Source organism: Cyprinus carpio, chromosome B25 (assembly GCF_018340385.1).
Source record: "Cyprinus carpio isolate SPL01 chromosome B25, ASM1834038v1, whole genome shotgun sequence".
Classification (NCBI taxonomy): domain Eukaryota; kingdom Metazoa; phylum Chordata; class Actinopteri; order Cypriniformes; family Cyprinidae; genus Cyprinus; species Cyprinus carpio.
The window spans coordinates 16,985,405-16,999,581 of NC_056621.1; the positions used below are offsets into that span (position 1 = coordinate 16,985,405).

At 38.8% G+C, this 14,177-nt stretch overlaps 2 protein-coding genes across 2 annotated transcripts in view; one reads left to right on the top strand and one right to left on the bottom strand.

The window, feature by feature from the left end:
• The first annotated feature begins 852 nt into the window (after positions 1 to 852).
• Positions 853 to 7,913, top strand: LOC109058468 (very long-chain acyl-CoA synthetase-like). The gene is made up of 10 exons (XM_042752919.1): positions 853 to 1,476; positions 2,374 to 2,583; positions 2,775 to 2,933; positions 3,049 to 3,173; positions 4,429 to 4,623; positions 4,704 to 4,794; positions 5,005 to 5,203; positions 5,275 to 5,372; positions 6,842 to 6,972; positions 7,078 to 7,913. The coding sequence occupies exons 1-10, from the start codon at positions 1,002 to 1,004 to the stop codon at positions 7,252 to 7,254; spliced, it is 1,860 nt and encodes a 619-aa protein (XP_042608853.1). The 5' UTR covers positions 853 to 1,001; the 3' UTR covers positions 7,255 to 7,913.
• A 485-nt stretch (positions 7,914 to 8,398) lies between these two features.
• The window catches only part of tjp1b (tight junction protein 1b), a 126,954-nt gene continuing 121,175 nt past the window's right edge, over positions 8,399 to 14,177 (bottom strand). Inside the window, exons 30-32 of the mRNA XM_042752920.1 lie at positions 12,460 to 12,677; positions 11,615 to 11,758; positions 8,399 to 9,810 (exon numbers count right to left, since the gene is read on the bottom strand). Of these exons, the coding sequence (XP_042608854.1) occupies positions 9,716 to 9,810; positions 11,615 to 11,758; positions 12,460 to 12,677 (457 nt within the window). The 3' untranslated portion in view covers positions 8,399 to 9,715. The remainder of the gene's footprint in view (positions 9,811 to 11,614; positions 11,759 to 12,459; positions 12,678 to 14,177) is intronic.

Genomic DNA, 14,177 nt, shown 5'->3' on the forward strand with positions numbered 1-14,177 from the left:
CATTCATGTTAGAAAAGCTTCAGTAACATGTTATGGTATTACAGCTGTGAAATTAAAAAAAAAAAAAATGTGAATTTTATTAACATTAAACCGTCCTTCTCCTCGCTGTGCCTCCCCGATGAGCCGCCACTGGAACTGAGTTTAATTTTGTGTACAACCATGGCAAACGAAATCATCATATGTGACCCTGGAGCATAAAACCAGTCATAAGTAGCACAGGTATATTTGTAGCAATAGCCAAAAATACATTGTATGGGTCAAAATTATTGATTTTTCTTTTATGCCAAAAATCATTAGGATATTAAAGACCATGTTCCATGAAGATATTTTGTACATTTCCTACTGTAAATATATTAAAACTTAATTTTTAATTAGTAATATGCATTGCTAAGGACTTCATTTGGACAGCTTTAAAGGTGATTCTCAAGATGTTTTTTTTTTTTGCACCCTCAGATTACAGATTTTCAAATAGTTGCATCTCGGCCAAATATTGTCTTATCCTAATAAACCATACATCTAATGGAAAGTTTATTTATTCAGCTTTCATATGATGCATAATTCTCAATTTCGAAAAATTGACCCTCATGATAATTACTCTTAATAAACACTTACCAGATGTGACATGAAAATATTCAGGCAACAAGCAATTTGTACAAAAAAATTATAAAGATTGTCCGCAGCAACACATTCAGCATCATTTCCTTTAAAAATGTTCATTACCAACAACTTAATCACAAATCACAGTTAATTATCTGAATGTTTTGAGAGACCTGGTTTCTCGTTTTACAACGTGTGGAAGCAAGGCACCGATTTAATTAAGGATCTGGCAACCCGATGAGACTGTAGTCGGGGGTGGATCAGAATGATATAATCTCTCTCTGGAGCCCCAAAAGGGCAGAACTTGCATGTCGAAAATGTGGCCCATGAATTTTAAGACTGTGGAAGTGGTGTCAGGCTATGGCATATAGTTAAACTCAAAACCCCGGTATCTTCTAGTAAACATGTATGTGTGGATCACTGTCCTCGCGGGCTTGGCTCTGCTCCCCGCGCTGCTGAGAACTTTCTTCCCATACTTTTTCCAGGACTGCGTGTATATGTACAGGGCTCTTGGATGCGGGATCCGATTAAATGTATACAAAAGGAAAACTCCATTCTATAGTATTGTGGACTGTTTTTTGTACGCGGTGAAGAAACATCCGAGAAAAGCGTTCATTCATTTCGAGGGGAAGACTCACTCTTATGAGGAGGTGGATAAGGAGAGTAACAAAGTAGCGAACGCGCTGCGCTCGGAGGCTGGGCTCAGAGAAGGGGACACGGTCGCGCTGTTCCTGGGCAACGAGCCCCGCTTCGTGTGGACCTGGCTCGGCCTGGCGAAGCTCGGCTGTCCCGCAGCACTCCTGAACTTCAACATCAGATCCAAATCACTCCTTCACTGCTTCTCCTGCTGCGGCGCGAGCGTGCTCATCGCAGCTGCTGGTGAGGTCTATGCTCGGTCACTAGACACTACACATGGATGTAGGGGCTACTACAGCATCGGAATGTCCTGTTGTGAGGCCTTTGGACTCATTCCCAACCATTTTCTAAATGCGTGCATGCTTTTGAGAAATGCATGGCTTCTTTAAACGTATAAAATAGATTTTATGACACTTAAAAAGATTAGAACTGTAAAAAAAAATTACTTATGCAATAAAGCAGATGTTGTGTTTTGTTACAAATATAGGTACAATACAAAAAGTACATCTGTACTGTACATCTAGCAGGGTTTCAGCTACATTTCTTACGTAATGTTACTATATATATATATATATATATATATATATATATATATATATATATATATATATATATATATATATATAAATATAAGGGATATATCACGATAATATCGAGGCAGTTATCACGATATTGATAATACCTTTACATCCCTACAAATGGAGGTTTGCAGCTCAAATTGTTTACCATTTACTTCTTTTTGTTATTCTTCTACGTATTTACCTATAAATCTAACACGTTCTCAAGAAACAGCTTTCTTTAGAGTTGAAAATATTTTCCGGTGGATTATTTGAAAAAAAGAGCACATTAATGAGCTGTGCTTGAGCCCCACTTATGGGTTTAAGGGGAACATTAGACAAAAGTTTGAGAAGCACTGGCCTAGAGAACTCAAGCACATGCTGTGCATGTAAAAACCAGCCGGTTTCTTTGGGAACCGATATCTGGAAGACTTTTGCATGACATCAGAAACTGCTTTTGTTAATGTTTAATAAGATTTGTTTTTAAATGATTGAAAATCAGCTATTTATCCCTCTGAATTATTGTAATCATACAGGTGTGTCAGTAACTGTAGAGTTTTGCAGTGAAGTGTTATTCTCGCAGAGCTTCGTGATGCTGTTGAGGAGATACTGCCGGCACTGAAAGAGAAGGGGATAACGGTGTACCTCCTGTCGGACGAGTGCACTACAGACGGCATTCAGTGTATCGGCCAAGCCATCGCCAAAGCTTCAGATACGCCTCTGTCCCCGTCTCTCAGGTCCAACATCCATATCAGGACTACAGCACTGTATATCTACACTTCCGGCACCACAGGTATCTGACAAGGCCACATGTAGTGGGTTATGTAATATTTATTGTTATATTCCATTCAATAGCATATCAAAGAAGGCCGATACTGCTGATTAAAAAAGAAAAAAAAAGCTATATATATATAGTCACTGATATATGACTGTATATATATATAATAAGGATCCCTAGTAACATTGGTATTTTGGTCCATGGAGGTCTTCCTAAAGCAGCATATGTGACCCATGAGAGGGTCTGGGCTTCGTCGTTCATCCAGGGTGTGTGTGGAGTGACGTCTGAAGACATATTCTACATCAATCTGCCTCTATATCACAGCGCTGGATTCCTCATCGGACTTGTCGGATCCATCGAAAGAGGTTTGATGGATTATATTATACGCTGATTTTATATCTAGAAGATTTAGATTAGTCTTGTGGTTTTATATATATTTATATACTGTAGTGCTGCTTCCATCTTGCATGTTTTCTCCAGGTAACACTGTGGTTCTGCGGAGGAAGTTTTCCGCCTCTCAGTTCTGGGACGACTGCAGAAGGCACAACATAACTGTGATGCAGTACATTGGTGAAACCCTGCGCTACCTCTGCAATATGCCAAAGGTAAAAGCACATATGGTTTAGAAGTATAGAGATATTTGTTTTTAGGGTCTTAAACCGTCATTAGCTCTGATAAAACCTTGTGAGCTGCCTAGACTTGTGAAGACTTCTTATTATTTTGGAGCAATAATTAGCCCTTTTGGAGCACAATTATTATTATTTTAAAGTTTAAAGCAGCCATATTACCAAAATTTCAGCTGTATTTTGTGTCTATTTTCAAAGGTGTAGTGATGTGTGAAGCACAGCTCACACAGAGGTCACTTTCAAACCAAGCAGAATCTGTGTGACCAGCTGTAACCCGCTGCGAAATCTGCATGAAGAAATATTTCACCCTGGCATGAAATTTTAGATGGCATGGATTCCTATTAAAATGACTGGATTTAAGTTACGAAAATTTGCCCAGTATTGGTAAATGTTAATGCAACTGAAAGGGATGCTCCACCCCAAAATGAAAATTTTGTCATTAATCACTTACCCCCATGTCGTTCCAAACCAGTAAAATCTTTGTTCGTCTTTGGAACACAATTTAAGATATTTTGGATGAAAACCGGGAGGCTTGTGACTGTCCCATAGACTGACAAGTAAATAACACTGTCAAGATCCAGAAAAGTATGAAAAGCATCGTCAGAATACTCCATCTGCCATCAGTGATTCAACCGTAATGTTATGAAGTGACAAGAATACCTTTTGTACATGAAGAAAACAATAATAACGACTTTATTCAACAATTCCTCTCCTCTTTGTCTCTCCAAATCAGCGTAGCAATTTCAGATTTTGTTGCCGATTTGAAATATGTACTTTAATTGTGAGTTCAACAAGCAGTTTTCCAGATTTCAGAATTCCCCCATTAATTTGGATTGGACTTGGATGCCAAAAATAGCTGCCTGGAGGTGCTGCAAATATGGCCACTGAGTGAACAGACTTTCCTTGAAAGGGAATCAAGCGTAGACAGAGTTTCCATCCATTTACACACTTAGCAGGCACTTTTTACATTCAAGTGACTTGCTTTGCATTTAAAGTTTATAGCGCATTTTATCAGTTCACACATTCCCAGGGAATCGAACCCATACCCTTGGTGTTGGTAGCACCATGTTCTACTATTTGAGAACTTCCTGTGTGGAGGAGCACTATTTGTGTGAGGTTATATGACCCTTAGCATGTTCCCTTATAAGGCAGCTCACTAGGTGTCTGGAAATTCTTTGGGACAGTGCAAAGACAAAAACACAAACTAGGATGTTCTTTCCACTTCCTGTTGCAGAAAGACAATGACCGAGACCACAAAGTGAGAATTGCCATTGGAAATGGCGTACGAGCAGATGTCTGGAAAGAATTCTTGAACCGTTTCGGACGCATTCATGTCGGAGAGCTCTATGCCGCCACCGAGGGAAATGTCGGTTTCATCAATTACACTGATAAAGTCGGAGTGGTCGGTCGTATCAATATTCTCAGCAAGGTTAGTGATGATATGCCTTTCTTAGCATTGAGAAAAGCACCTGTGTGCAAAGTTAGCTTGATAGCTGTTGTACTCCACAGGTGTTTTTCCCCTTTTCCATCATTAAGTTTGACATTGAGAAAGAAGAGCCGGTGAGGAACGCCGAGGGTCTGTGTATCCCAGTTGGAAAAGGTAAATCAGGTCCTAGCTTTTATGGTACAATTCATTTTATTGTTATGCAACATCTGTAAAGATAGTATGAGGTGTTTGTTTAGGCTAGTATTAGAGGTTTTAAGACCCAACTCCCATTGACCTTTTGAGCAGAACATAAAAAGTTAATGTTTAACCCATCTTACATGTGCCACTTTAGCCTTGCAATTGCTGATAGTAAATGCTTTGTAGATGAGGTGGGCCTTCTGGTCGGGAAAATCACGAAACACACCCCTTTTGTCGGTTACGCTGGGAACGAGCAGCAGACCGAGAAGAAGAGACTCGGTGATGTGTTTGTGAAAGGAGACCTGTATTTCAACAGCGGAGATCTGCTAAGGATCGACCACGACAACTTCGTCTACTTTCATGATCGAGTTGGAGACACGTTCAGGTAGCGGAGCTGAAGCATTATTTGCACATTTTAGAGTTTCAAGCATTGCATTAACATTTGTTTTTCTGCAGGTGGAAGGGAGAGAATGTGGCTACAACTGAGGTAGCAGATATTCTCATGATGGTGGACTGCATCGAAGAGGCCAATGTGTATGGAGTCAAAGTTGAAGGTGGAATGGATTGATTTAATGATATTTAATTCATTCTACTGATGGTTCTTGAAAGTCTGCAGTGATTGTAGTGTTGTCAGAATTGTACATTTTAAAAATGTGACAATACCAACACTGTTGAGCAGATTGTTAAACACCTCTGACTGGCCATTGTGCATGCACTGAACAGATATGTGATCCTGAACCAAAAAACAGTCTTAAGTCGCTGGGGTATATTTGTAGCAATAGCCAACAATACACTGTATGGGTCAAAACTGATTTTTTTTTTATGCTGAAGATCATTAGGATATTAAGTAAAGATCATGTTCCATGAAGATATATTGTAAATTTCCTACTGTAAATATATCAAAACTTAATTTTTGATTAGTAATATGCATTGCTAAGAACAACTTTAAAGGCAGTTTTCTCAATATTTTGATGTTTTTGCACCCTTAAATTCCAGATTTTCAAATAGTTGTATCTCAGCCGAATATTATCCGAATATCATAACAAACCATACATCAATGGAAGGCTTATTTATTCCGGTTTTGTGGTCCAGGGTCACATATGTCTGATTGGCTACAATGATCATCACTTCACACTCTTCACCGAACACTTAGATACACACCCTAGTGTTTAAAAAGCCTATCTATCAGCGGATCGGTCAGCCTGATCATTCTAGCCAATCACAGACATCTCTGATTGGCCATTGTTTTCTCACGTTCAACAGATGTGTCTAAGAAATGCTGGTATCGTCACATTTTTAAAATTTCAGTACCAACTTTGGTACTTTTGACAACACTAATTTGAATATTTTGTAACAACTGGAATATGACTCACGGATTCAAATCTGTTCTTGACAAGTGAGCCACATATCCTTACTTACAAAATTATTTTAAAAATTAACCAAAAATCATTCAGTGCGTCGGGCTTGTGAGATTAAAATCAGGTCAATTACTTGTAATTATGGATATTTTAAAAATAAAACAGAGCAACCAAATTTTTCTATAATAAAAGGTACTTTAATAAATAAGAAAAAAAAGTTGCATTAAAATAAAAATTATTTGGCTGTTTTGTGTGTGTGGTTTTTAATGGAATCGTTAAAGAGGTTTTTCACCCAAAAATTTATATTCTGCAATTGTTTACTCAGCCTCAGGTTGTTCAAAACCTGTACAAGTTGAAGAATTTTGGTAGACCAAAAAATGCTTTTGGTTCCCATTGACTTCCATTATTAAAAAAAACAATACTAGGAAGGTCAATAGAGATCAACAACTGTTTGGTTACCAGCATTCTTCAAAATATCATCTTTTGTGTTGAATGAAATTCATACAGGTTTGGAACAACTTGAGGTTGAGTAAACAAAGACAGAATTTACATTTTTGGGTGATCTGTCCCTTTAAGAAGCAGAAAAATCCACCAAAATACTATTTATATATATATTCAAAGCAGACTTTTAATTGGATTTTCATGCTAAAATCTTTTATCTCCAGGTCATGAAGGAAGGATTGGAATGGCAGCTGTGAAACTGAAAGAGGGCAGAGAGTTTGACTGCATCAACACTTGCAGTGTTTTGGCGAACTATCTTCCAGTGTACGCCAGACCTCGATTCATCCGAATTCAGGTTTGATGTCTTACCTCTATATATAGTTCCCCATGAATCCTGCTTGTAGACGCTGTCCTCCTCAGCCTCTCTCTGACACTCATCAACAACAAATTTGTCTCTCAGAATTCCTTGGAAGTCACAGGAACGTTCAAGATGAAGAAAGTGAAGCTGGTGGAGGAGGGCTTTGACCCGACCTTAATACGAGATCCTCTCTACTTCCTGGACCTGCCGCAAAAGAAATACATTCCACTCTCTCAGGAAATTCACAAGTCGATCGTGTCACAGGACATTAAACTGTAAAAAACCCATAGAATAAGCTAACGGTACAACTTTGAAATCTACTAACCAGTAGTCACCCACTAATCTCAGGGAAAGCGAGTGGTTACAGTGAATGATTTGAGCAGCACAGTCAACTGTTTTACATTAGTACTTGCATAAACGTGTGCCTTAATAATGTTCATTTATAAGCATCTCAACTTGCAGTTAAATAGACTCTAATAAGATTGTGGTGCACTAAATTTACTTTATTTAATAGTATATACTACAACTTTAACTCTCAAAGCAGCGGTTCTCAACTGGCTCATGGTTGGTAGAGATAAATGTGAACTACAAATAATAAACGGTTAATAATGTAGCAAAACTAGGCTTCCCATACAGTGCATTTTGCTAAATTCAAAGGCCGTGTCCAATCAAACGCTATGGTATTTTGGCACAAATTTGTCACTCAAATTAAATTTGAAAATTCCATTTGAGAGTCACTGCTTTATGAGTTGAAAGTTCATGCTGTTGACACAATGGCTTTAAAGAAATCCAGTGGCTGGTTTTCTCAATGCTCTTGTGTCAGCCGGTCAAGAGACTCTAATCAGCTGCAGTATGTTTTGAGTAGGTGAAAGGGCAAATTCATGACTTCCCTTTCCTCAACCTCTGAGCTCAAAAATAAACAGTTCTCCAAACCCAAATGAACCAGTTTCATTCTGTACACAATACTGGGGTCATTGACATCGTTTCCATTTCACAATCGTCAAGATTATTGGTGAAGCAGTAAAAAAACTTACTTTAAAAATTTATTTATTTATTAATACAGTTGTATACTTAGAAATGTGCTGCAAAGAAAATAAAAAGAATGTCGCAACACAAAGTAAAGAAACTAAACCCGGGATGAAGCTGCGTGGTCATATCAAAACAAAGTCGTACTGAAGTGCCTTAATAAACTGTCTATTAGTACAAAAATACATTTCAGGGCACACAATACAGCATCCAGTATCACAATAGAAGTCGGGGTCCAACCCCCAACACAGACCCTTCTGAAGTACACTCCTTAAATTATTTAAACCGAGCACTTTTCTAGTTCGTAAATAATAAAAATGTTTCTGTAACTGTTAAAAATGCCATTACGTAGTGTTTGTATATATGCTGTTTGTATAAAAGATAACGTCCTTTTTCGTTGCATTTCTTATGTAATTTTTTTTTATTTGTTTCAGTTCTCTTCTCCGTACTGCTAAGGTAAATTCCAAGGCTATACAAACATAACCAATGTTATAGTTTTCATTTTTTTTTGTTAAGAAATTTTTTCCGTTACGTTTTTATACAAAATAACAAAGATGTACAAAAGGTCATTTACAGCGAACCAAGGCCATATGCTAGCACAATATATACAGCTGTAATTGAAACATATCCTAGTGTTCTTGTATATTCTTTGACTTCAAATGCATAGCAGTGAGAAAGCAGACCTGTTGATCAGACTTCATTATTTGTGTGCTAAATATCCCGCTTCATTACGGTGGGAGGGTTTCCTGTCCTTATCTCTGTAACAGAAATTCGACGTTTGCTAGTCTTTCGGGTCAAAGTAACAACAAAAACAAAACAAAATGCAGATAAGGCATCACTGTTTGCAGTGTATGATGGGTAGGTTTGTGTACTCAACTTAGTAGCAGGCGTTTGGACCTGAGTCATAGCACATGCATAGATCTCTAGACAGCAGGAGTTTGGGAAAACCACAGTCAATGTTTATCTACGGTAAAACATCGCTAGAAAAGATCGCGTCAAAACGAGAGAGAAGAAAAAGAGCCCATTTTTTTTGTAGTTTTTTCGTTTTTAGCCAGAGAGGGAAGTCCATGAGCAGATGAGTGCAACAGTCACATTCCTTCAATGAGCAGTTCTTCCCTTCAAAAAGTCTCAATTGTTCTTCATTCTCTACAAACCGACATGCTTTCCAGATCCGTGAAAATCCATAACAGCGTTCCACGAAAAAACACATGACCTCGCAAACAAAAAAGCTCTACATACATGGACTTTTCTGTTTGGGAACACATTGGTAGGATTCACTTGTTTTACGTAAAACTACTTAATTTTTCCAGCTATTTTTATTTTCCCGGTTCCGTTCCGATCAAAAACGAGAGAACTTTTTCCGACTGTCTGTGGCACAGGTCATGCATTCCATTAGCAGTTCGATTTCAGTAATTTATTTATTCAGTAATTTTTTGCAAGTCTTCAAGCACCAAAAGGTAAAGAAAATGGCAAAACCATACTCAAAAAAAAAAAAAAAAAAAAAGAGGAAACCAAAGGGAATAGGAAAAGGAGCGCTCCTTAGCACTTCAGTGCTGTTCTCGAAGAGATTTTTTGGGAACGACGCTTCAGCCCATCAAAGAAAAGATGGAAGAATTAATACTTCATAAAGTGGTGCAAATCCCTCCTCCTGAGTAGAAGAACTGGAGAAGGGTCCATGCGCTCACGTTCAGTAACAGACCAGCTGTTGCTCTCTTCAGAAGTGGTCGATCAGCACGGACACACAGTTGGCGCCCACCAGGTAATTGGGGTCTCCTGGTAGACACTTGTTTTGCCAGCATTTGGGGTCAGCTGTGGACATATCAACAGGAGGAACATTATGAGGAATATGCTATTAGACAACATCATAATCTAAAAATTCTGATTTTTCTATTCACACTAGGGCTGCATGATTTGTGAAAAAAAAGGTATTCTGATAAATTATGATTAATAAAAAAAAAAAAAAACATTAGATTTGCTGTGCTCGTTTGTAGGGCTGCACAATTTAGCCCAAAATTGTTTTATATAAAATATAGGTTCCATTCACTGCATTAGTTAACATGAGCTAATAATAAAAAATACTTCTAAAATATTTATAAATAATAATTTAAACTTTTACATATATGTTATTACAATCAAATTTGTTAATATTGACTTGACCTGATCCAACATGAACTAACAATGAAGAGTTATATTTTTATAAACTAACTTTAACAAAAATGAATACTAAAATATATAATATTTAATATTAAAATAATAATAATTAATATTACTAAACAGAAATATTAAACAAAATGAGAAACGAAACTTTTATATTCTCTGTAAAATAAAAATAAGTAGTAATAATAATTTGTCTTGCTAACAGGTAAAAGAACACCGTGCCATGCTTCATTCTGAAACACACAGCACATATTTTTATGGAATTAAAATCACAGTCTTTGTGATTAGGGTTTTATTTGGATTAATCATGCAGCCCTAGTTCACACTGCAGCTAAATTCAGTTGACACTCATTTTTTCTGTATACACACTGCTCGATTAATTAGGGTAGTGACAAATGAATTTGCTTATCAAAAATAGCAATCAGGTTAATTTATTATTTACAACCACATGTCATTTAGAACCACAAGATGCCACGTTATCACAATGTCAACCATCATGAGATCAGGAGTGACTCCTAATTTAAGGGATTCAGTTTTGCAAATAAAATAAATATGGTTTGGATTCCCTGAACCGAATGACTCTGTTTGGTCAGGCCCTATTCACACTGCAGCTAAATTCAGTCACTCCACTTTGGAGCACTTAATCCAGTTCTGTTCACACACAGAAATTGGCTATGGGTGTGAAAACCAAATTCACTCTTGAAAAAAAAAATATATATATTGCTGGCATACATTACCGCCATGCAGAAATTAGGAGTACTCCTGAGTGACTCGAACCCAATAATTTAGCAGATTCAGTCCTGAAAATGAAATTACATGTGGTTGTAATTTCCAAAATTTTCCCAAAGTAACCCAATTACTCCATGTAGACATGCCATTTTCACAATGCGGCTAAATTTAACAGTCACTCCTCTTTTGAACAATCCAGTTCGGTTCACACAGAGTTTGGTTATAAATGGGTCACGACCAAATGCAGAAAAAACTGCCAGTGCCAAATGGGTTCATTTGTTGGCATCCATATTCCCTATCTACAGCCATATTACCACCGTGTTAACCATCACAAGATCAGGAGTGACTCCTGTATTTATGCACAAAGAGAATGCTAATTTAGATGGACTCACTCCTGGTTGTCTTCCTCAAATGTGGCCATACTGAGCCCAATGATGTGTGTCAGTTCCAGTCACATTTTACAATATTACATGGGTTAATTGTGAATGAATAAGAGCTAAAGAGATATTAAGTGCGTCTGTGATTAAGACTGGTGATAAATCGATGAAGCAAAGCAAGCACACAGATCACACAGTGAAAGTGCCATGTGATCAGGATGACTCTGAGCGTGAAATGTTACTTCAGGGAACCCAGAAATGAAAGGAAATCACAAGATGAATATCTGTTTCCAAACTTCAATCCCAATCCCAAAAGACCCATCAAAGGACAGAGAGAAAGGACAGCGTACCCGACGAGGAGTCGGAGGATTTTAGAGCAAAAGACCAACCATCAGGGGTCATAGACGCACAATGTGGTAGACGCAGCTCCACAGGCTTCAGGAACTTCAGACCGTGAGGGCCGCACATCACCAGAGGACTGAGCAGAGTTTCACCTGAAAGAGCAGACAGGCTGCAATAAGCTTCAGGAGCAACAGTGTGTCATTAATTCAACAACTACACCACCATTCAAACGTTTGGGGTCAAAAAATACTATAAAGAAGAACATTTATTATTATTACAATCAATGCTGAATTTTTTGTGTTAATATTTTTGTGGAAACTGATATATTTTCAGGATTCTTTCATAAATAGAAAGTTTTGCATAAATCTTAAGAGTCATAAATAGAACAGCATTTATTAAAAATATACTGACCCCAAACATAAACAAAACTTTTCATAAAACATAAAATTTAGAAATCAGGTTCAGTGTAGCAAAGCATTTGTTTGCTAATATTTTATACTTTGTTTAGCAGCACTAGATTTTTTTTTTAATAGTTTGCATGCTGAAAAATTAATTCATGTATCTAAACATGTTTTTTCCCACTACAGCATGACAAAATTTCAGCTTTTGTGCATTTTTTTCTGCAGTGCACTGAACTTAACAGTCCTTAGGAACAGTCCTTAAATGAAATCTTAAACGAAAATGTTTTCTTTGTTTTTTGTTTAGTCTTTCAACTTTTAACTAAGGTAGTTTTGTTCAAACATGTTCTGCTTAAATATGTGAAGTGTAAATTAACTTCAAAGCTAAAAAAACATAAAAAGGAAGAACAAACAAAAAATATACTGAAACAAACCAAAGTAGACAGGATTCAGACCTTTCTCTTTGTCCAGAGGGGGCAGAATGCTGTTGTCCCGGCACACTTTGAAGTAGATCTCCTGCTCCACACTATCTGGAATCGCTCCTTGCGGGATGATGATACTGACTCCCGTTTCTATGGAGCTTAACACCCCACCGTTACAATTAAAGATGCCCCGCGCCGTGGCGACCACTGTGTGACCTTCGTCCTCCTCATCGTCATCCAGTGCACTAGGGCTAGAAAACAGACAGTGACTATGGTTACATGGACATCAATAATCTAATTATTTACCCTTTTCTAAATAAGACAATATTATGATTAAGGTGTTTACACGAATTGCTTTTAGAATATTCAATTCATGTTCCCTTTTTGCATGTTATAGTACATAAATCGATTAATGGCACACGTCATTATGTTCCAATGCGACGCCATCCGACACCCCCTCCAGAATTTCATGTATAAACATATAGTTCATCTTCGTTATGATGTTTCGTTACGTTTCATCTTTAATTTTACGAAAGCTTCAAGTGCAGTTAATTATTTGTCATGCTAACCGTGCAAACAGATGATGGCGTTGTTGAAGCAATGCTCTTTTATTTGCCGTCAAATGGTTTACCGCAGCCATGTGTGTGACCTGTCGCAAAATGCAGCAAAAAGTCCTACACGACGGTAAAAGTGCGATTATGGTGATTAACAAAAGTTTCGGAGGCAGTGTATAAACGTGACTGACACAACGTAAGGTCGTATTTATTTTTTAATGTGCAAAAATTTCAGTTGCCCCTCACTGCAGAACACAAGATCCAGGGGGCGTGGTTGTATTCACATCTAAGGGGTGGAGATTGGTAGGTTTAGGGATCAGGGGTGGAGACGGGTCGGTTTGGGGATGAGGGGTGGAGACGGGTAGGTTTAGGGGTGGAGACGGATGGTTTTAGGAATCAGGGGTGGAGACGGGTGGGTTTAGGGATCATGGTGGAGATTGGTAGGTTTAGGGATCAGGGGTGGAGACGGGTAGGTTTAGGGGTGGAGACGGGTGGTTTTAGGAATCAGGGGTGGAGACGGGTGGGTTTATGGATCAGGGGTGGAGACGGGTGGGTTTAGGGATGGAGATGGGTAGGGTTTAGGGGGGTGGAGATGGGTAGGGTTTAGGGGTGGAGATGGGTAGGTTTAGGGGGGTGGAGATGGGTAGGGTTTAGGGGGTGGAGATGGGTAGGATTTAGGGGGGTGGAGATGGGTAGGGTTTAGGGGGTGGAGATGGGTAGGGTTTATGGATCAGGGGTGGAGACGGGTCGGTTTGGGGATGGGGGTGGAGACGGGTAGGTTTAGGGGTGGAGACGGGTGGTTTTAGGAATCAGGGGTGGAGACGGGTGGGTTTAGGGATCATGGTGGAGACGGGTGGGTTTATGGATCAGGGGTGGAGACGGGTGGGTTTAGGGATGGAGATGGGTAGGGTTTAGGGGGTGGAGATGAGTAGGTTTAGGGGTGGAGACGGGTAGGTTTAGGAGTGGAGATTGGTAGGTTTATGGATCAGGGGTGGAGACGGGTCGGTTTGGGGATGAGGGGTGGAGACGGGTAGGTTTAGGGGTGGAGACGGGTGGTTTTAGGAATCAGGGGTGGAGATGGGTGGGTTTAGGGATGGAGATGGGTAGGGTTTAGGGGGTGGAGATGAGTAGGTTTAGGGGTGGAGACGGGTAGGTTTAGGGGTGGAGATTGGTAGGTTTATGGATCAGGGGTGGAGA